This window comes from Chionomys nivalis, chromosome 19, assembly GCF_950005125.1.
Source record: "Chionomys nivalis chromosome 19, mChiNiv1.1, whole genome shotgun sequence".
Classification (NCBI taxonomy): Eukaryota; Metazoa; Chordata; class Mammalia; order Rodentia; family Cricetidae; genus Chionomys; species Chionomys nivalis.
In genome coordinates this window covers 63,447,184-63,468,303 of record NC_080104.1, presented here as the reverse complement: position 1 = coordinate 63,468,303, position 21,120 = coordinate 63,447,184, and the positions used below count along the sequence as shown (strand labels likewise).

At 47.2% G+C, this 21,120-nt stretch overlaps 1 protein-coding gene across 2 annotated transcripts in view; it reads right to left on the bottom strand.

The window, feature by feature from the left end:
• Gabbr1 (gamma-aminobutyric acid type B receptor subunit 1) overlaps nucleotides 1–6,466 on the bottom strand; it is a 28,684-nt gene extending 22,218 nt beyond the window's left edge. The window contains exons 1-6 of one of the 2 annotated variants that reach the window (XM_057794360.1): nucleotides 6,221–6,466; nucleotides 5,720–5,960; nucleotides 4,873–5,127; nucleotides 3,955–4,140; nucleotides 2,872–2,892; nucleotides 1,492–1,652 (exon numbers count right to left, since the gene is read on the bottom strand). In XM_057794360.1, the coding sequence (XP_057650343.1) occupies nucleotides 1,492–1,652; nucleotides 2,872–2,892; nucleotides 3,955–4,140; nucleotides 4,873–5,127; nucleotides 5,720–5,801 (705 nt within the window). In that variant the 5' untranslated portion in view covers nucleotides 5,802–5,960; nucleotides 6,221–6,466. The remainder of the gene's footprint in view (nucleotides 1–1,491; nucleotides 1,653–2,871; nucleotides 2,893–3,954; nucleotides 4,141–4,872; nucleotides 5,128–5,719; nucleotides 5,961–6,220) is intronic. The other variant, XM_057794361.1, reaches the window with a different exon arrangement.
• Nucleotides 6,467–21,120: the final 14,654 nt, after the last annotated feature.

The window sequence follows — 21,120 nt, the reverse complement described above, 5'->3', positions numbered from 1 at the left end:
TCCACGGGGTTCCCCTCTTACCAACCAAGGGCCTAGACCTGTCCTCTGCCACACCCCCTCCTTCACTTCTGCCTTCTCCGAGCCCCCTACCCCAGACTCCCATGTCTTCCTGCCATGCCCCATCCCAAAGCCTGCTTCATCTCTGTCTCTTTCTAGTTCCTTCTCACGGCCAGTTATCTGTTTTGCTCTCTAAAGAGATCAAGACCCTCTCTCTTCCTGCCTTCCTACCCTCACATGGCATTTTTTTCCCTGTGCCCTGCCATACTTCCCATGGGCATCCTGGGGTAAGCCACAGGCAAGCATTTTCTAGGCAGGATTTCTGTGGATGAAAATGAAGATATACTACTTGGGATTCCTTCCCGACTAAGTAGTTTGAACTAGTGTTTTAGACGAATGGAGATTCTTGTTTGTTGATGCTTGAGACCCACGGAGAAGGCAACAATCCAGGGAATTTTAAGTTTTCTCTCCAAACCCCTACCAACCCATCCCCTAGCACTCGGCTTGCAGGCTCATTTCTGCCCTCTTTGGAGGTCCATGTCTATGTTCCACACACCCCAAGTATAAAATGGCCAAATCTCCCACCTGTACTGTTTTCCCTAATCTCAAGTCTCTGGAGCCACAAGTCAGAAAGGACCCAAACCTCCTTCCTTCTGTCCTGTCAGTTCCCACTTAGGGAGAAACCTGGTAAAGAAATCTTATCATAGACCAGACTCTAACACCAAAATTTCTTCACCACGATCCTCTCCCCTCTATCCTTTTCCCAACCCTACGTGCTGTTTCTCCTTTCAAATCCACTAGGCCATGATAATAAACCCAGAACCCCAAGTTCCACAGGAAGCCCCAGGGTTCTTCACTGTCCCCACCCTCCTCCCCGCCCCCTCCCTTCTCCATTCTTTTCTGATCTCCCTGAACACTGACTCTGCACCCCCAATGCTGCTGTAGGGACTCCTTATGGACCCCAATACACTCTCCCAGTGCCTAAGCCCACCTCTTGACTATTATTAGTCTTTCCCAGAGCCGTAGGCCACACATTCTCACAGGAATCCCCCACAAGGTAGATGAGGAGTCATGCAGCCCTACCTTACTGTTTGTTTTGATAAAGTAGAACCCTCTTGTTCCTCAAAATCCTCACCCCCCCCCCTCCTATTCCTTTAAGCCCCAACCTACGCCAAGATTTACCTTGTTACCATGGTAAATGTAAACCCCTGAGCCAGCTGCCCAGCTCTGACGTTCCTTCCAGACCCCAAACATGGCCAGGGATAGTTTACTTCCAAAGGATCAGTACCTAAGACCCCCCCCACCATTTTTGCGAATCTCCTACTGCCTGCAAGAGAGTCGGCCTTGAGAACCACTGAGACATCCCTAAGCTCCTGCACCTCCTGCGCGTCTCCAGCCAGTCACACTCGAGAGGGGTCTGCTTCGCAATCCCAAAGAGGATTCACAGCCCTGGCCTCCCACTACCCCAGCCACTCTGTCCCTCACCCCGACTACCTTGCTGTCGTGGTGGATAAGCTTGAGCTCGTAGTCCGGCAAGATGTCCCTGCGGCTGTTAACGTCCTCCAGCGCCATCTCCACCGCGGGCTGGCAGGCCTGGCCCCCCGGCCAGCCCCCGCTCATGGGAAACAGCGCCCCGATGTACACTGCACGCCGTTCTGAGGAGGGGTGCGGGGGGACCCTCGGGTGAGGCCGCGGGAGATGGGGGGAGTGGGAGGCCCACACCGAAGCCACCACAACCGCCATCACCAGAAGAAGCGGCAGTGGCCACCCTACCGGAAGACAGGGGCCCCCCGAACCCATGGCGAGGAGGGGCGGGGGCGGCCTCCTTGGGGTGGGGGCAGCTCAGGGGGGACACTTCTTCTGGGAAAGGCTGCTGGGAGGGCGTCGGGGAGGCGCCTCCATCCCAGATCTCATGGGGAGGAGGGGGCCAGAGCCCCAGGAAGACAGAGACGTGGGCTTCCTAGGGCCAGGCGGCGCTCGCTCCCGCCACCGCGGACTCTCCTCGCCGACTGACCGACCGACAGAAGGGAGGAGGGAGCAGAGGAGCTGGGGAGGGCTTGACGTCACGGGCTGGGGGCGGGGATAGGAGCCAGCACCGAGGCCCGGAGGGGAGGGGAGAGGAGGGAGAGAGCAAGGAAGGGAGGGGTTTCCTCCGCGAAGGAGACTGGAGGGGAGGAGACCGACAGGATTTGGAATGTGAGAGGCTAAGCACAGAGCAAAGATGAGAAGCAAGAGTGGGTTGGATAGGAGGGGCTGGTGACAGTTCTTAAAGGGGCTATGGGGAGATGGAGCGAAGGACTAAGGGTGGGAAGACCGAGAGTGATGAGAAAGGTTTTGCAGACAGATATGGGTTGAGAAAGTGAGGACTGGGATCGAGAAGTGAGCATTAGGGGAAGGATAGTGTGGCTGAGGGAAGGCTTGAGGAAGAGTGATGCGAGAAAGGGTCTAAGGAGGATGCGAGGCCTCGCATGGGTGGGACCGGTGAGCAGGGCCCATGGAATCTCGCCGGTAAAACCTAGGTAGTGGGTGGCAGGAATAGGTCCCCGAGGTCTGAAGGAACCCCACGATGGAGAGACCTGGGATCCCCAGCACACAGCTGCCCCCTACCGGGCTTCGCGCTTGGAAGCTGAGTCCGAGAGGAGCGCGAGCCCGAAGAGCGTGGCCAAGCGGGGAGATGGGAGGGAGCCCGACCCGCGGAAAACCACGATTTGGCGGCAAGAAACAGGTGGGGAGGAGGGCGAGGCTGCAAACTAGAATGGGTTGGGGAAGATGAATAATAAGACACCCACAACCTAGGGAAGGAAATCCTGCGGGTAGAGGGTGAAGTTAAGGGATGGGGGCGGCAGTGCACGTGGGAAGGGTTTCTGATCTCACCTGAGTGTGGCGTTCGATTCACTGGCAGCAGGAAAGACGGGGATCAGAGAAGAGTTACCAGTGGCGCCCAGCTTCCCAGGCCTGATCCCCAGCCCCCTCCCACACCTGTTCATGCGGAGCGAAGACTGCGTTGAGGGAAGGGTGCCTGGGGATAAGAGCAAGGCGGGGCTGGGGGTCAGGACTTGGTGTTTTCTTTATTTATCAAAGGACAACAGAATTTGTGCCAGCAAGTAAAGAAGGTCGGGGTATAGCTTGTTTTGTAGAGTTTGAATGTTATAAATATCTATAGTCTCTTTAAGAAAAAAAAAACTACAAGTACAATTGGTTTTAAATGATTGCTGTTTAAATACCTTAATTTAGAAAATTCTCCCAAAGTTAGCTAGCGTATGAACACATTCTTAAAAGCTCAAAACAGAGGCTTAGTCAAAACTGAGGAACCCTGAAGCTTAATTTTCATTCCAGGAGAGAAGACAATATACAAGAGTTTGGGTGCCCAGAAAAGGGAGATGTTTGCAGAAATAGACAAAGAGTAGGGCAAAGAGGTGGCAATCACAAAAGCAATTATTTCCTTCCCATCTGCCCTGAGTTGTGCCTCTTCCATATGTGTCCAATTCCAGATCTCACCGGTTATTTTTTCTAAATGTAATGTGCGATTTAATTCTGAATATTTACAGTAACTCCATTATAGAATGAATAACGAAGGATCAATACTAGAAGAGTGATATATAGGGTGTTCTAAGTCTACAGAAAGGGGAAAAATCTGAGTCATTAAACTTTAAGAAGGTGAGGGAGGGTGACATTCGTGAAGAAAAAGAGAAAACAAAAGGCCCAGGACTTGAAAGCAGGAAGAACACACTAAAGGGAAACGGAGTAGAGCGAAGCCCAGCAAAGTGAGTACAAAGGATTGTGGGACAAGTCTGAGGCAGGTGCCATGGAGGGTTGGGCTTTCACCTCTGTCTTCCCAAAGTCCCCCCAGCATTCTTCCTAACACCCATCCTTCCTTCCCCTCTATCCATTCCCACCCCACTCCCATTCTAGTGCAAGGAATCTCATCAGCTGCAGGCAGGCAGCTGTTCCCCTCACCCTGGCAGTGGGGCTTGGGGGTGCTCCACTGGCCCTGACTACAGATGCTCCGGGAGCTGCCCACCAGATGGAAGTCGGGGTCACATCGGAAATCCACCCGGGCTCCATCCAGAGCTGGGAGGTCCCCACCCGTCAGGAAAACCTTCCCATTTTCCAGGGTCAAATAAGACTTGGAGCAGATTCGGACTGTAGAGAGACAGGAAAATAAGAAAGGCAAGTTGTAGAGGATTTCCCCTTGGGAGTACAGGGAACTCAGGTTTGGGTCTGGGTTCACAAGTGCCCTGCTCTACAGGAAACCAGGTGTACAATGGCTATGCCTCCCTACCTCTCCCTTTCTCCCCAGTCCCTGTATCCACATTCCTACCAGAAAAAAAGAAACAGCAATTCTATTGTAGGAACCCAAGATGGAGCTATACACACACAAAATAGAAATTGCTCACAGCACCGTGAAGTGGGTAGTTCTCTGCCTTTAAAATGTGTAGATGTATGTAAATTTGGATACATGATCAGGTTGCTTTTCTTATTATGGCTGGTCTATAATACTACAAAACTGGCTTATATGGTCATTAAGTTGGAGACAAAAGTGTCAGAAAATGTAATGAAATCGTCTTATAACTTAAAAAAAAAGCCTCACTAATGATCCTCAAAGAACTCAGATGAAAAATCAAAGTTATTTCATCCAATGATCAGTACCCTAATAAAGAGGATGAAGTGAATGTGCTGGCTGCTGGCTTGCTTCCTCCCACTAACTGCTTACAGCAACACCCCTCCTCCTACATAGTACTCATTCATTAAACGTATTTGTGAATTTGTTTCCACCGTATTTAAATTGCTGACTTACAAAATAACTATGGTTGGTTTGCAACTTGGGGAAGGAACGACCTGAAGGGGGGAGGGGGCGCTTCCCAGGCTACTCACCACAGCGGCTGGGTGTGTCCATATCCGTCCAGGAGCCGTTGGCCAGGCACTTGCGCACCTTGGGCCCCACCACCTCGCGCTCCCCCCGGCACACATATTCAATCTCATAGTCCACCGGCAGGAAGTTGATGGCCTTCACCTGGTCGCGAGTCAGGCCGCGATACCTGATGCCCCCTTCCCAAGGCGGGTGTATGATCTGGCAACCTGAGAGGGAGTGGGGAGGCACAGGGGAACCGTGGGAGCGGGAAGGCAGCGCTGCAGTGGAAGGAGGAAGAGTAGGGTGTGGTCAATGGTAGGACCCGGGATGGGGCAGAAACCCGGTGGGGGTTGGAGGGGAAAAGGTAGGAGTGAGGACAGTTAAGAACCCTGAGCTGGAGAACCCAGAGTCATGGGTTAGGGCTAACGCTGATGCGAGATTCCACCGATAGAATGTAATGGAGAAAAATAGCTAAGAAGAAATCGTAAGGGCTATAATGTTCGGTGGTTAAAATGGGGGAATAGGACTAAAGAAGCATATCGGAGCTGAATGAGAAGAGGACCATACAAGCCCATCTGAGCAATGAAGTGGACCACGGAAGGGGGGCGCTGTAGTAATGTGGGGCCCGGAAAGGGAGGTGGGGCTGCGAAGATAATTCGGGGCCACAGAAAAGAGGTGTAGTGTAGCAACGTGAGGCAGAGGAAATGGGTGCTGGTGGTGATGCTGGGTGACAGAAAAGAGGTCAGAAGTAGTGAAGTGGCTGCCAGGCGGTGGGGGTGGGGTTCTGACGCGGGAGTGATGAGGAAAGGAGACGTGCAGGGAAAGGGACTCGAGGGTGGAAGAGGTCTGGGGCGCCGGAGGAGGGTGCACCTTCCGAGGTGGCGTTGGGGGTCTGCGCCCCGCCTGCGCCCAGGGGGCGGAGGAAGAGAGGCACCAGCAGCAGCAGCAACATCTGAGGAAACGGCGGCCGTGAGAGCACGGCGGAGCCCGCCGGCAGCGGCCTGGACCAGCCGACAGACAGAGCTCGGTCTGCGCGCCTCACAGGCTCCGACCGCCCGGTTCGGGACGCGGAGGGCGCCCCGCGGAGGAGGCGGAGGCGGAGCCGCACGGGCTAGGGGGAGAGGAGGAGAGAGCGCCTGTCCCCACCCTCCTCCGGCCTCCCTCGGCCCCCCACCCTCCCGGGACTCCACCTCTCTCCACCTCCTCTCCGCCGCCCCGGTGGCTAGCGCTAGCCCAGCTTACCCACGCTCCGGGGTCCTCTGCCCCATCGCTTGCCACTTACACCCGACTCCAAACCCTGGCCCTGCCCTGCGTCCACCGGCCTCCCTGCGCGCCCATCTCCAAGCCCTGCTCCTGGGGCCCTGCTCTTACCTCGGCGCCCGGTCCCGCTCCCCGGCTCTGCCCGGGCCTCAAGGCCCCAGGCCCGGCCGCTGCTCCCCGTTCTCCCTCCCGGTCCTCCAGCTTCCCCTCCCCCTGTCCTTCTTCCCTAGGAATCCGGGCTCCAGCCAGCCGGGGTCTCTCCCCTCCTTTCTCACTACCCGCAAACCCCACCCCCGTCTCTCCTTCCCCGGGGCGACGGCGGCCGCGAAAGCGCGGAGCCGGGAGGGAAGGAGGCGGCGCCGGGGACTGGGGAAGCTCTCGGGCGGAGGGAGGAATGAGGGTGCAGGGGAAGACGGGGCGGGGGGAAGGGAGGGGGAGACCGGGAGAGGGCGCCTCCCACAACCCGAGCCCCGGGAGCCGCCCCGGATCCCGGCCCCTCCCTAGACCGCCCATGGCGCGGGAGGGAGTAGAGGTAGGATGGAGGGGACAAGGGGTGCTCACGCACACGGGCGGGCGGGGACTGAGCACTGCCGAGAGATCTACGGGCTAGATTGCAGAAGATGGGGCGGGGGGGGGGTGAGGCGACCGGAGCCTAAGGGAGGGGAGCCGGAACGGAGATAGAAGCCTGGATGGAGGTGGAGAAAAGGATGTTTGGACGAAGAGAAGGGCGACAGACCTGAATCCTGCCAAAAAAGAGGGAAGCAGATAGCAAGGGCTTGGAGAACAGACCTTGGAAGAGAAAGGAGAAGCCAGGGTCAGAAGGGCAGCTGAAGGTGGAGGGGGCACCAGGAGCCACCTAAGCGGGAGAAAAATGGGGTAGGAGAGTCGGAACTGGGACCTCAGGATGGCTTTGTGGTCCAGCAGTAAGCTTCTTGTCGGTCAATGGCAAGGGAGCAAAAGACCTGGGGCATCAAGGAAAGACACTGAGGTAGATGGAGAAAGGAGGGGACATAAAGAAAAGAGAGCCTCCAGGTGAGCTGGAGCCTATATTATCATCCACACTCGGATCCTTGACGGTAAACTGGAGGCCCTGGCAGAGAGAGGTCTGACAGCCAGGGTGCCTGTGTTGCGGTTGTCCTTAATAATGATGATGGATGGAAAGAAGAGAATGGGAGTCCTGCTAAGAAAACAGGAGGGACACTCCTCTGTGGCTAATTCTTCCAGAAAGGTGAGAGGGAACCACATATTGTGAGACCCAAATTGAGTCTCTCAACCTTCAATCCTGTATTAGGAACAGATATTAAACTACAAACTAATTCCCATAGATGGATTACATCACTTTCATAGGGCACGTGACTATAAAGATCAAAATATTTCCCCATCTATAAGGAGGAAACAAAAGCATAACAATTTGTAATAAAATAACAGTCTTTTGGTGCATGAGTGCTGTTTCATTCGAAGCAGGAAGATGCTTAAACCTCTCCATAGAATCACAGAGATGGAACTTCTACAACACACACTGATACAGGTGCACAGCCAGTGACTCAAATACCAACGGCACATTGCCATCAATGAAGTGACTTCAGGAGATGTTGGGCAACTCTTAGTAGCAAAGTCAAGCTTCCCTAAACTCACACAGAACTGTAATTGTATTCCTAGAAAGTTCGCTGCATATTCAGACCATTAAAAAAAACTATTAAGTTCTAGGCTCAGATAATTAAATGAAAGTTTTCACCTACATGAATGTCCTAGGGGACTTCCAAAAATCTGGATAAGAGAGAACTCTCTATCTGGCAGAACGATAGCTTTGACACCTGCTCTGCCCATGAGTAAGTGCACCACCCTCACACCACTAAATACAAACAAAAACCTCACAAAGTTTTAAATATCGCCTGGAGATAGACAGAGAACCATTGTACTAGACAATAAGCAAAGGAGAGTAAGGATTCCTACCCACTGGGAATGACAGTCGCCCTCCTCTGAGAGGTCTGCCCCCTCGAAATGACAGAACCAAAGAAATGTTAGTCTAGTAAACTTAAGGACACCCGCAAGAGAAGCTCAGGCTGTCAGAAAGAAGAGCTACCTGGCTCAGGGTCAGGTCTGAAGGCTAGTCCTTCTGTCTGGGCATGTACTTATGTTGGATGTTACTGTGTGATCCTGGTGAAACTAAGTTCACAAGACCCCTCCTCAGACCCAGCAGGACCCTGATAAAATGGGACATTTGAGCAAGCATCTCAGGGATCACAAACCCTTGTATAAACACTCTGACATGCTCACCTCTAGAACACTCTGTAGCTGCCATTTTCCTCTTTCATTCTCTGGTATGATTTCCAGAATTCCTTAAACATACTCCTCAGGACATCTGTTTAGATCCTTCCCCCAAACCACAGCATGTTAGCCCTGCTCTTCTTACAGATAATGTGTTTAGCAGGAGACACAGTGCTGGGAATGAACTTAGGGCTTCACACATGCTAAGTACTCCCTTATACCTCTAGCCCTCCACTTAACAAATACACAAACTTCTCTCTTCTGGAAGGGTCCTTGGGTACAATCTATTCTACACAGGGTGTGCCTTTGCAATGCTATCTCCTTTTGCAGATTTTCACCATTTTCCATGGAAACAGAGGAGTTTCTATTTTGATTCCCTGACAATGGTCAATCTTCTTGTTCATTTTGTTTCCCATATTCCCCTTCCAATTCCTTTTCTCCATTATTCCTCTTCTCCTGCCCACCCCAGAGAGCACAAAACTTAAAAGTATCAGAAGCCATGAAAACATAATAACCAAAGTAGTCTGATTTGATAGCCTATGAAATGCTGGGCCCTTCGGGTAGATGCCATCTGATCCTCACACCACCCCACAGAGCAGATAGATGTTTATGCTCTTACACTGAATTCCTTTAGGGCGATAAAAAGCAAACTGAGGGTAGCACAGCTAGAATCAGCAGAGCCAGTATTTGAACTCCAGCTCATTGTTCTACATCCAAATTGTGTTTTTTAGATGGTCTCACTATGTAGTCTTGGCTGCCTTGGATCTTGTTGTACAGAACAGCTTAGCCTTTGACTTGTAGTGAACCTCCAGCCTCTACTGCCTGTGAGCCGAGGTTACAGTTATGTGCCAGATTCTTCTTCGTGCTGCATTTCAAAATTTAGTTTTGCCCAGCACCATTGTACATGCCAATAAGCCTAGCACTTGGGAGGCTAAGTCTGGGGGATAACTAGTTCAAGCCAGTCTGTGTGCCCAAGCTGCCCTTAAAAATAAATAAATAAGCCGGGCAGTGGTGGCGCACGCCTTTAATCCCAGCACTCGGGAGGCAGAGACAGGCGGATCTCTGTGAGTTCGAGACCACCTGGTCTACAAGAGCTAGTTCCAGGACAGGCTCCAAAACCATAGAGAAACCCTGTCTCGAAAAACCAAAAGAAAGAAAGAAAGAAAGAAAGAAAGAAAGAAAGAAAGAAAGAAAGAAAGAAAGAAAGAAAGAAAGAAAGAAAGAAAGAAAGAAAGAAAGAAAGAAGGTTGAGAGTTTGTCTTGGGTTTGTTTGCTTGTATGGTTGTATTATTTTTCTGTTTGGAGTATTGTTTTTGTTTTATAGTGGTCTTAAATATGTAGCCCAGGCTCAAGCTCCTTTTCCTACACCCCCTTTAGCCGAGGAATCCAGGCCAGACCTTGTGTGTGCTAGGCAGTCATTCTCCCACAGAACCAAATCCCCAGCCCAAGTGGGCTCTCTCTGTAAAAACACTAATCACCTTTCAAAATGGCCCACCTCTGAATACTGCAACATTGTATGCATCAGGTCTTAACATGCGAAGTGGGGAAGCAGGGGACGCAGACCATGGCAAGTGTGTGTTCTTGACACTTCTGGCCTCTGCTTCTTTGCTCCAGGACATAGGAAGATTAGTTACTGCTGTTGTGTCTTCGCAACTAGACACAAGTGAGCCTAGTCTAGAATTCACAAACCTCCGTGAAATAAGGAAACCACACCATGAAGCCCTTTCTCTAACTCACATTTCCCTGTCCCGGGGGCAATCAGAGCTGATAACCAGGTTACCAAGTTGGCAGTGTGAATTGCCTCTATAAATAGTGTCTCTGCAAGTAAACTCTTATGTAATAAGTGAATGAACAATGTAATTAAGTGTTAGAGTAACCAAAGCAATAATGAATCAGTAAAGCCTATCTTTACAGGATAGACGAGTGTAGGCAAACTGACCTAGAGCAGGCTCAGTTTTTACCAATACAGATTAGTAAAGGTGGTTGATGCCAAACCTGAAGACTTGAGTTCAATTCCCTGATCCTACAAAGTTGGAGAGAAATAAATCTCAAAAGTAGCAGGCAGGCAGGCAGAATCTCTCTCTCTCTCTCTCTCTCTCTCTCTCTCTCTCACACACACACACACACACACAGAGAGAGAGAGAGAGAGAGAGAGAGAAAGAGAGAGAGAGAGATTAAATATATAATTAAAATGTAAATAAAAATCAAACAATACACCAAACTAATAATACTTAGAGCACTCAGAGTAAAAGCAAAAAAAGAAAGAAGAACTCTATTGTTTTCCTATTTTCTTTCTTTTTTCAGTGTAGAAGATGTACTGAGTTTATTACAGAGTAAAGTGGGGCTCAAGGGATGATACTAGAAAATGTCCACAGGATCCTCTTACGCAGTGCTCTCTCCCGGAGCTCTGAGAATGTGCCTGGCTAGAGGGACCATTGTTACCCTCAGTCCATAAATAAAATACTGAGGTTCCAGTTGCGCGTTACTACCAACACCATGTTCAGAGACAGGAACTGAATCCTGAAGATGGGCTTTATCCAGAGAGCAGGCTGTATGGGAAAACTGCAGACTGACATTCTAAAGTGCTGTCTTAGAGCCCCTTTCCAGCGAGCAGACTTGATAGACAATGGGAACAAAGACCAGCCAGTCACTGCAGAATGCAGTCTGGTCCCTATGGTTAGGTAGTTGACCTGTCTTTGAAATTCATAACACTGTCCACTCATTATCCTTCTGTGCAGTCTAGTCTGCATGCTCCCAAGGCCTCTCAGCCTTGCATCGTCCTTAGGTACCATCTGAGTTAAGAGCACACAGTGTGCTCTCATAATATAGAATATAGAAGTGCTTTATCTAAACTTACAGAATGTTGGTGGAGGAACCCTCATTTAAGGAGACTAGAGATGCGATGGTTAAGAGCATTTGCAGAGGACCTGAGTTTGGTTTCCAGAACCCACGTCAGGCAGGCAGCCCACAGTTGCCTGTATCTCCAGTTCCAGGGGATCCAAGGCCCTTTCCTAGCCTCCAGGGACACCTGCATACGCATGCATGACTATATACAGACATACACTCGTGTACATAATTAAAATTAAAGTAACCAAACATGGCGGCACATACCTTTAATCCCAGCATTCCTTAAGCAGAGTTAGGCTATCTCTGTGAGTTCAAAGCCAGCCTGGTCTACATAGAGAGTGCCAGGCCAGCCAAGGCTATATAGTGAGACCCTATCTCCAAAAAATAATAAATAAACAAACATATGTATCCAAATACGAAGCCCATAACATGCACAGTTATACTTCTGCATTAAATATAAGACTCTTCACTTTTTGGTGGTGTAAATAGAGTCTGTAAATAGCTTCATACATGATTTTGCCACAAAATAAACGCAAGTCTGACTAGATTTTGCCACCAAATATGTGAGAAACAAAATTTCAGTTTTTAGATTATATGGCAAGTTTGGAAATGCAGAAAACTACATGTGAAACTAAGCTTATAAATATGAGAAGTTATTTGCAAGTGGATATTTTAGGAGTCAAATGAAAAAAGCCGAGGCAAGAGACTAAAATTTCTATTCAAGGAAACACCATAAAGCTTCCAGCAAGGATCCCACACAGGCCTTGTCTGTGAATTTAACCAAGTCCACACTGATAAGCCTATCACAGCAAAGCAGACAGGTCCTACCCAGATCCAAAGAACCACATAAGCCATTAGGATCCCAGCGGAGGAGAAAACCAGGAACAGGTGTGCCACGAGCTCTGCTTTAGCAATTGAGAGTAAACAAACACCTGTTGGGTTTACTCTTCTTGCCTGTCTTTCCAAACCGTCACTCTGGAACAACAGTATGACTCATACACACCTTCAGACACTTTCAGTATTTGTTACACTTGAATCTGTGCAGAAACAGAATACCTTAATGGTGCATGATTTACATTATGTTCTCTTATAATTCATCCTCTCCCTCCCTCCCTCCCTCCCTCCCTCCCTCCCTCCCTCCTTCCCCCCTCCGTCCCTCTCCCTCCCTCTCTCTCTCTCTCCCTCTTTCTCCCCCCCTCTCGTGTGTGTGTGTGTGTGTGTGTGTGTGTGTGTGAGAGAGAGAGAGAGAGAGAGAGAGAGAGAGAGAGAGAGAGAGAGAGAGAGAGATCGTGTGATTGTCTGTTTTGCTGGAAATAGAACCCAGGGTTTTACTTATAGCCCAGCACTCGGGCAATGAGCCACATTTCCCAGCCCCATTTGTGCTGCTCTTTTGTTTCTTTATAATAATATCCCCACGTATCAGATGAGAAAACTGGAGCTCAGAAATTTTAAATAGGGCCCGTGAGAGCACTTCGCAGGTAAAGTCACCTGTCACCAGGTCTGAAGACCTAATATCAAGGACGTACATGTTTGAAGTAGAGAAGCAACCCCAGCAAGTTTTCTTCTAACCTCCACATTCCTACACACACACACACACACACACACAATAGATAGATAAAAAAATATGTGAAAATGGATCGATGCGTGGATTAATATGCTAGAGAGACTGACTGCAGAAGGTGGTTGTGGGAGCCACTCCAATGTAAGTTTAGCCCCGCAACTTTCTGACATAGATACACTATTTCCATTCTATTAATAAGAAACTCAAACTCAAATTTATATGACGTGGGGAGATGAAAATACTGACTCCAAGACCCTACTTGACCTGAGGTGCAGCCATGGTAAACATCACCATGGCTCCTAGTCTGTCTTCCTGAGACATTTCTGTGTATCTGTAGGGCTGCTGTAGATAAATCCACTGGGGTCATGGTTACCTGGATAACAGTTCTTCTGGGAGGAGATTCATCTTTCCATAGAGCAGCCAGCAGTGTGGCTGGGCTGTAAGCAGAGTCCTTCTCCAGCAGATTTCTCTGCTGTTTACCTGAACGTCATCTTTTATCAGTCTTTGCTTACTTGCCTCATTTATAGATGCTATCCAGGATGCTGTCATGCCCAGTACCTGTCTTCCTGCCCAGCAGCTTTTAGGAAACTGAAGTTTCTTCCCAGCATTGGAAGTGGCAGAATCTCTGGGTTATGGTCTATGATACCTACACAAGCTCTACTCCACACTGCTGTGCTAGTTGTGGCCCATGTCAGATTTCTACTAAAGTGAGACATCACTGTAGAGGGCCTAATCAATCCTCCTCCTCCTATTCTTGGCCCTGTTTTTCCTCCTCCCACTTATCTTCCCCTCCTCTATTTTGGTTTTGGTTTTGAGGGTCTGATGTAGCCCAGGCTGACCTCCATCTGTAGGTCCTCCTTCCTCAGCTTCCTGTGTGCCAGGATTATAGATGTGCACCACTGTGTCTGGCTATTATCACTCTGAAAGGATCATGTTCCTTGATCTTATCCTAAGCTCCTGCTCCAAAATCAGAAGCATGGGTAGTGAATTTTCACCTGTGCCAGGGTCCAACTTTCATTCTCTGTGAGTAAGTATTGCCAGACGATAAGGAATTACTGGAAAAGAGGAATGCCTTCAGTTGATGGACCCTAGAAGGGCTGTCTGCCAACATGGCAGGAGGAATGTACCACACGAGTGTCCCTGAATCATCATCTTGCCATTTCCTAAAGAAGTTAAGGGTGGTGTTGTTCCTATCTCTACAAGTCTATGAGTCAACAGCACAAAGTCAGTACTGGTTAATGTGTGAGGGATGAGGAGATGAGCTAGACATACTGCCCCTTCAGAGGACTAGAGTATGCTTCCTACAAGTTATGCTGTGGGCAGCTCACACTCCCCTTGTAATTTCAGCTCCAGGGGATCCAACACATTCTCCTAGCCTTGCATACAAGTGCACAAACTCCACACACATATAATTTCATTTTATATATAAACCTTTTTATTATATTTTGTACAATCTATTTTGATCTTAGTTTCCCCTCCCCCAGGTCTTCCCCACCTCACTACCCACCAAATTTTATTTTCTTTCTTTTCTTTATATTTCTGCCTGCCTTTGTCTGTCTGTCTGTCTGTCTGTCTCTCTCTCTCTCTCTTTAAATAAGAGAAAATCAAAACAAACCCAATAAGATTAAAAATAACAAAAACAAAATAAAAAGTGCACAAAAAAAGGAGTCTGTATTTTTTAGTTCTCCAACTACTTCTGGACACAAGACTGCCCTGGAGTGTGACAGATAAACCCAATGCCACTCCACTGGAGAAAACTGACTTTCCCTTTCTCAGCAGACACCAACTGAAAGTAGCTTCTTGTTTAGGGAAGGGACTTTGTGTCCATGTCCCCATCTTAGTGCTGGGATTTTGTCTGGTTTGAACCTGAGAAGGCCTGTGTGTGCTGCCATAGTCCCGCTGTGTCTAAAGAACATTGTTTCCATAGAGTCATCCACCACTTCTGAGTCTCCCAGTCTTTCTGTCTCCTCTTCTGCATAGATCCCTTGACCTTAAGGAGAGGGCTTTAATAATGACTTCTCATTTAGGGCTTAGTGCTCCAACGTCTCTCACTCTCCACAAATCGCCCCGTTTTTTTGTCTCTGTGTTAATTCCCATCTACAACAAAAAGAAACTTCTCCAATGGAGTTGAGCAATGTACTAATCTATGAGTACAGTGATGTGTTACCATGAGTCATTTTGCTGCCATGTTCTGTTAGCAGAATTAATAGTTGTAGGTTTTCCCCCAGGGTCTATGGCCTGTGCATTTCAGGTTCTGGGTCATGTTTTTGTCAGGTATGGGTTCCATCTTATGGCGTGGACCTTAAATCCAAGAAAAAAAGTAGTAAATTACTGTCTTAGTCACTGTTCTATTACTGTAAAGAGACACTATGACCAAGGAAATTCTTATAAAAAGAAAACATTTAATTGGGGATTCACTTACAGTTTTTAAGGTTTAGCCCATGATCATTATCTTATGGTTTCTTTTTTGGGTTTTTTTTTTTTCTTTCTTTCTTTTTTTTTTCGAGACAGGGTTTCTCTGTGGCTTTGGAGCCTGTCCTGGAACTAGCTCTGTAGACCAGGCTGGTCTCGAACTCACAGAGATCCGCCTGCCTCTGCCTCCCGAGTGCTGGGATTAAAGGCGTGAGCCACCACCGCCCAGCTATCTTATGGTTTCTATTGCTGTGACAAAACACCATGAACCAAAAAGCAAGTTGGGGAGGAAAGGGTTAATTTGACTTATACTTCCAGCTCATGGTCCATCATTGAAGGAAGTCAGAACAAGAACTCAAGCAGGTCTGGAACCTGGAGGCAGGAGCTGATGCAGAGGTCATGGAGGGGTTCTGACTTGTTCCTCCTGGCTTGCTCACCCTGCTTTCTTTTTTTTTTTTTAAGATTTATTTATTTATTATATATGAAACATTCCTTCCATGCTTCCATGTATGCTTGCATGCCAGAAGAGGGCACCAGATCTCATTATAGATGGCTATGAGCCACCATGTGGTTGCTGGGAATTGAACTCAGGACCTCTGGAAGAGCAGTCAGTGCTCTTAACCTCTGAGCCATCTCTCCAGTCCTCACCCTGCTTTCTTATGGAAGCCAAGACCACCAGCCCAGGGATGGCCCCACCCACCACGCCCTCCCCTATTGATCACTAATTGAGTCGATGCCTTTCAGCTGGATCTCATGGAGACCTTTCTTCAAAGGGGGCTCCTTCCTCTCTGATGACTCTGGCTAATGTCAGGTTGACACATAAAAGCAGAATTATCCTGGCAGGAAGCAGATAAGCATGCAACAAGCAGAGAAAGAGCAAGACACACACCTCCTCCAACAAGGTCACAACTCCTCCAAGAAGGGCACACCTCCTAACCCTTTTCAAACATTTCCACTAACTGGTGACTAAGCATTCAAATATATGAACCTATGAGAGTCATTCTTGTTCAAACCAACACAGTTGCTCCCATTGCATGAGCGCCACTATTACACTAGTTTATTTAGTAGACAAGTTGCTGTTGTAGGTAATGAGGTTTATAGCTAGGTGATAGTGATGATTACTTTTCTCCTATGGTAGCATGTAGAGCACCTTCTCACACCATGAATGCCAGTGTATAGATGAAACTTCTAATTGGGCACCGGCAGTATTGCTCCATATTCGACAACAAAAGTAAGTTGCATCTTCAGCAGCAAGGAGCTACCATCAGATTGTGAGGAATAACCAAAATAGCAAGGGACAATAAACAACCTGTGATGTTTGGAGTGGTATTTGGGACCCCTTTGACCAATAACCAGAAAACATGTAACCCATCTCTGGCACTTGAGGCTTTACTTGGTGACATATACACATAATTTAAAAAGTTTTAAAGCAAGTATTGACAATAATTCAATAAACTGGATCCTCAAACATAGTTACCATGAGTATATATAAGTAAAACCATTTTGGGGAAAGAATGTCACATTATGTGACAGAGGATATTTTAAGTCCTCTTTCCTGGGTCTCAGTTCAGGTACTCACAGTGAATATGGAAGAGATGTTTCTGCAGAGAAACACTTTGAGAAGAATGCCATTCTGGTGACCTAAGGTCTAGGGCCCTAGATCTTGCAAGGACAATAATTGTCTGACTTATGGTCTCTTCACAATCCCTCTAATCTGTGAAATTAGAATAAATATAGCTTATCTACCATTATATATACCATTGTGAAAAATAAACACATTGACAGAAAATGTGTTTTATGATCTAAGGCTGTAAAAATCTATCTGACACATATTAGTGATGAATATTTCCTCTCTTGAGTGGCATGCAGATGTTGGTATGCTTTACCATCATTCGGTGGTCTAATAGCCCATTAAGTACGAACTCTGCAACTCTAGTGAGGGATTTTTGTTGTGTCATGGTCCATCTTCTCCATTGAAGTCTTCAGCATTCATGCATTTTTTCTGTGCTCTTGTACAACTGAAAGCAAGAATGTGTGTGTGTGCGTGCACGCAAGCGTGTATCTTTAAGATAAGGTCTTACTATATACATCAAACTAGTCTCAAACTGTAGGCAACCCTTCTGCCTCAGACGACACCAGGATGCTGGAATTGCAAGCGTGTGCCCTCCGTGCACAATTCAATTACTTAATTAGCCCATTAGATGGCATTAGTTACAAGCCAACTCTAAATGAGATGGAGCAAGTCTACAGAGCAAATGCTTTTTCAGTTGTGTTTGTTGTATAACATTTTTTCAAAAATCATTATTATAAAGTCCATATGTTCACTGTGAAAATATATCAAAAACATTAAATGAAATAAAAAAAATAAATCTCTCATTTCTAGTAAGCTTCAGGACAGCTTCTAGCTCTGATTTAAATACAACTGTAAATTCCTAGTTAAACCCCTTTTAGCAAAGCTCTGACATTTCAGCATGATGACAAAAACCTGTACTCTCAGTATTTGAGAAGTAAGGAAAATCAGAGCTCACAATGAGCTTTAGCTAAAATCCGATGTTAGGGCCACCTAGGCTACATTAGACACTACAGAGAAGTGGTGGTGGGGTTGTACTGATTGGTCTAATAAAGAACTGAATGGCCAATAACAAGGCAGGAGATAGGATAGGCAGGACTGGCAGGCAGAGAGAATAAAAAGAGAAGGGAAAATCTGGAAAAGAGAGAGAGAGAAATAAAGGAATGGCCAGTCACCCAGCTACATAGCAAGTCAGGGAGTAAGTAGTAAAGAGGGGTCTACAGAAATAGGGAAATATAAAAGCCCAGAAGCAAAAGATAGATGGATTAGCCAATAAGGGGCTGGGAAAAGAAAAGATAGATGGAATAATTTAAGTTACAAAAAACTGGCTAGAAATTAGCCTAGCTAAGGCTGGGCATTCATAAGTAAAATAAGCCTTTGTGTGTGATTTATTTGGGAGTTGGGTGGTGGGTCCCCCAAAGAGTAAACAACAACCATCTACAGGTGGTCTTAACAAGGCAGTCATAGGTAGTTGTGAACCTTTTGAAGCAAAGGTAGGGTTGTTAGATGGTAATAAGCAACTTTTCGAAACAAAGACATGATTGCCATTCCTGGAAGAGGCAATACAGAACCACTTTGTAGTTAAGGTTACAGGTGGGGCATAGCCCAATCCTTGAAAAAACAGATGTTTAATCATAAACAGGAATGAACTTAGTTTGTCTTTACTATAAGATGGCTTTTAAGCCTATGATGGGGACAGGCTGGCTCTTCAATGGTTTCCTAATTTATAAATACATGAATTAACATTTCTTTAATCCATGTGCAGGACCCTTTAGCTAGTCTCAGATGTTCCTCAGCCAGCTAGGAAGGTGTAGACACGGAATCTCCATCTGAGAATTCCACTTCTGACATAAAGAAACAAGGTCCCTTATATTAGAATAAGAATTCAAAAAGTTCTAGAAATACCAGGTCACAAAATTACCCCATTATATAGTTTTTCTCCACTAGGAATATGGACTGGGATGGACCATAATTAAGAGGTAGAGTGCCTGCCTACTCTTTCAGGTCCTGGGTCGACCCCCAGAAAAGAAAACAGGGAGAGGCTGTAAGGTTCCAAGACGGTCTGCAACTTGACAGCTGCTGAGCTTGGAAACCGCCCGCCCACACGGTTTCTGGCGTCAGAGCCACGGTGGTGACTGACAGCTCACTGCCAGTCGGTCCTCCCCAGCCTTGCTGGTCCCCGGGTCCACACTGCACAGAATCAGAAACGAAGAGGGCAGTAGAAGAAAAGCAGGTGACCAGAAGCGGCCAGTCTGAAGTGAAAAACCCAGCACGGTCTTGCCTGAGAGAAGGGACGGTCATAGTGACGCTGGTAGACGCTACAGGCCCCTCCTAGCAACCAATTCTGGTGGTCAGGCCACGGACATCAGCTGTTGCTGGGCAGGCTAGAAGTGTCTTCTCGCCCACTCCCAGCAAGGGCCTGCAGTAAAGATATCCCGTTGGAAAGTTCCTGCACCCCGATAAACCTCTCTGCAAACGCAGCAATCCTGATCAGACCAAATCAAATCGAATCAGAAAAAGTCCAGGTTTAATGGATAAAACTCCCCCAGATGATTTTGCAGTCCCCCAGAGAGGAGACGGGAAAGAAAGACCGGAAAACCTTACGTCTGCTTTCCGGGGTGGGGGCAGGGCAGTTTAAAAACCTGTGGGAGTGGTCTTGAGCATCTCTGGGGGAGGGGTCATCATTTGGGAGGCTTTCAGAGACGTGGCAGGTTTGGAGAGAGATGGAGAAGGGAACCTGGGGCGCAACTTCCACCAGCACTTTCCAGACTCTTTTGGGTATACGGACGCCAGGGGTTGGGTAAGCTTCCACCAGAAAACTCAGAAATGCAAGCATGGGGAGGAGAGGGTAAAGATGCTGAAGGAAAACGTTCTCGGCTGGCTTTCCAATCCAGAATGGTAAATTCTTTCCCGCAGTCTTTTCCCACGGTGACTGCAGCTCCAATAAAGAAATTCCTCTTTTGTTCTTTTGGTTTTGTTGTTTTTGTTTTGTTTAGAGACAGGGTTTGTCTGTGTATCTCTGGCTGTCCTGAGACTCGCTTTGAAGACCAGGCTGAAGAAATTCTTTACACTGTGATAAAGACATAATAAAATGTACTTTCGAATTCTCATACTCAGCTGCCCTGGATATTCCACCCGTACCCCTCCCCCATCTGCCAATCCGGTTAGAGGCGGCTTCTACAGGACAGCTATTGATACCTAAAACCAGTACTCCACCCCTCCCAGTTTAGAATGGGATCAAGCCAGTGCTTGGCTCCCCTGATTCACTAAATGCTAAAGTGATTTTCTCTTTAAAACATAAAAATGTGATAACTTTCCATAATAATATTATTACAATAACAGAAGACACGTAAGAAATTTCTTTTTTGTTTTCATTTGTTTTGTTTTATTTGGGGTTTCCATATTGTTTAGGGCTAGGCTGTTCTTGATTTCACTGTACTTTGTAGCCAAATAGCAGCCTGTCTGTACCAAGTGCTGACATTATAGTATACACCACCTTGTCTGCCCTGCTGAGCACACTTGAAATGTAACATTTTAATAGTTAGTGGATGTGGTGCTTTGAATACGATTGACCTCCATAGGCTCATACATTGGAATGCTTGGTTGCTAGGGAAAGGCCCTAATTGATAATAATTAGAAGATGTAGCCTTATTGGAGGAAGTATGTCACTAGGGGTGGGCTTTGGGGTTTCAAGTTCAAGCCAGGCCCAGTGTCTCCTTCTCTCCACATGGATCCAGATGTAGAACTTTCCGCTACCATGCTGCCTGCCATAATGATCATGGGCAAAACCTCTGAACCTGTAAGCAAGCCTCATTTAAATGCTTTCTTTTATAAGAGCTGTTAAGAGATGGAAGACTTTAGAACTGGACTCCTCCTCCATAATAAACATTTTATAAAGTCAATGACTGGGAACTTCAGGACTCTAATTGCTGGACAGAGGCATGGTACCTGAGTTATTTCTGTCCCTGGGAGGAGACTGAGCATTCTAAACTGTTCAGGGGGTCACTAATGGATATGTCTCCTACCCTGCTTCTGGGAGCCCTAAACCCTATAAGATTATTACATTTCACTAACTAAGCCCAGTATATATCGTGCTGTTAAATGGTTGTTTAACTAAATACATTCTTTGTTTCCGCCTAGTAGATTAATTTTTAATGGAAGCAACCTAAACATTGTGGAATGCCTGGTTATATATGTATGAAATGTTTACATAATAAGATACTGTGCATTTGTGTAAAATAACAAGGGTATTATTTGGGTGTTGATAAGGAAAGATCTCCAAGATAAATTTTAGAAAAATCGGAAATGCAAATTAAAATAACTTTGAGATTCTATCTCACCCCACTCAAAATG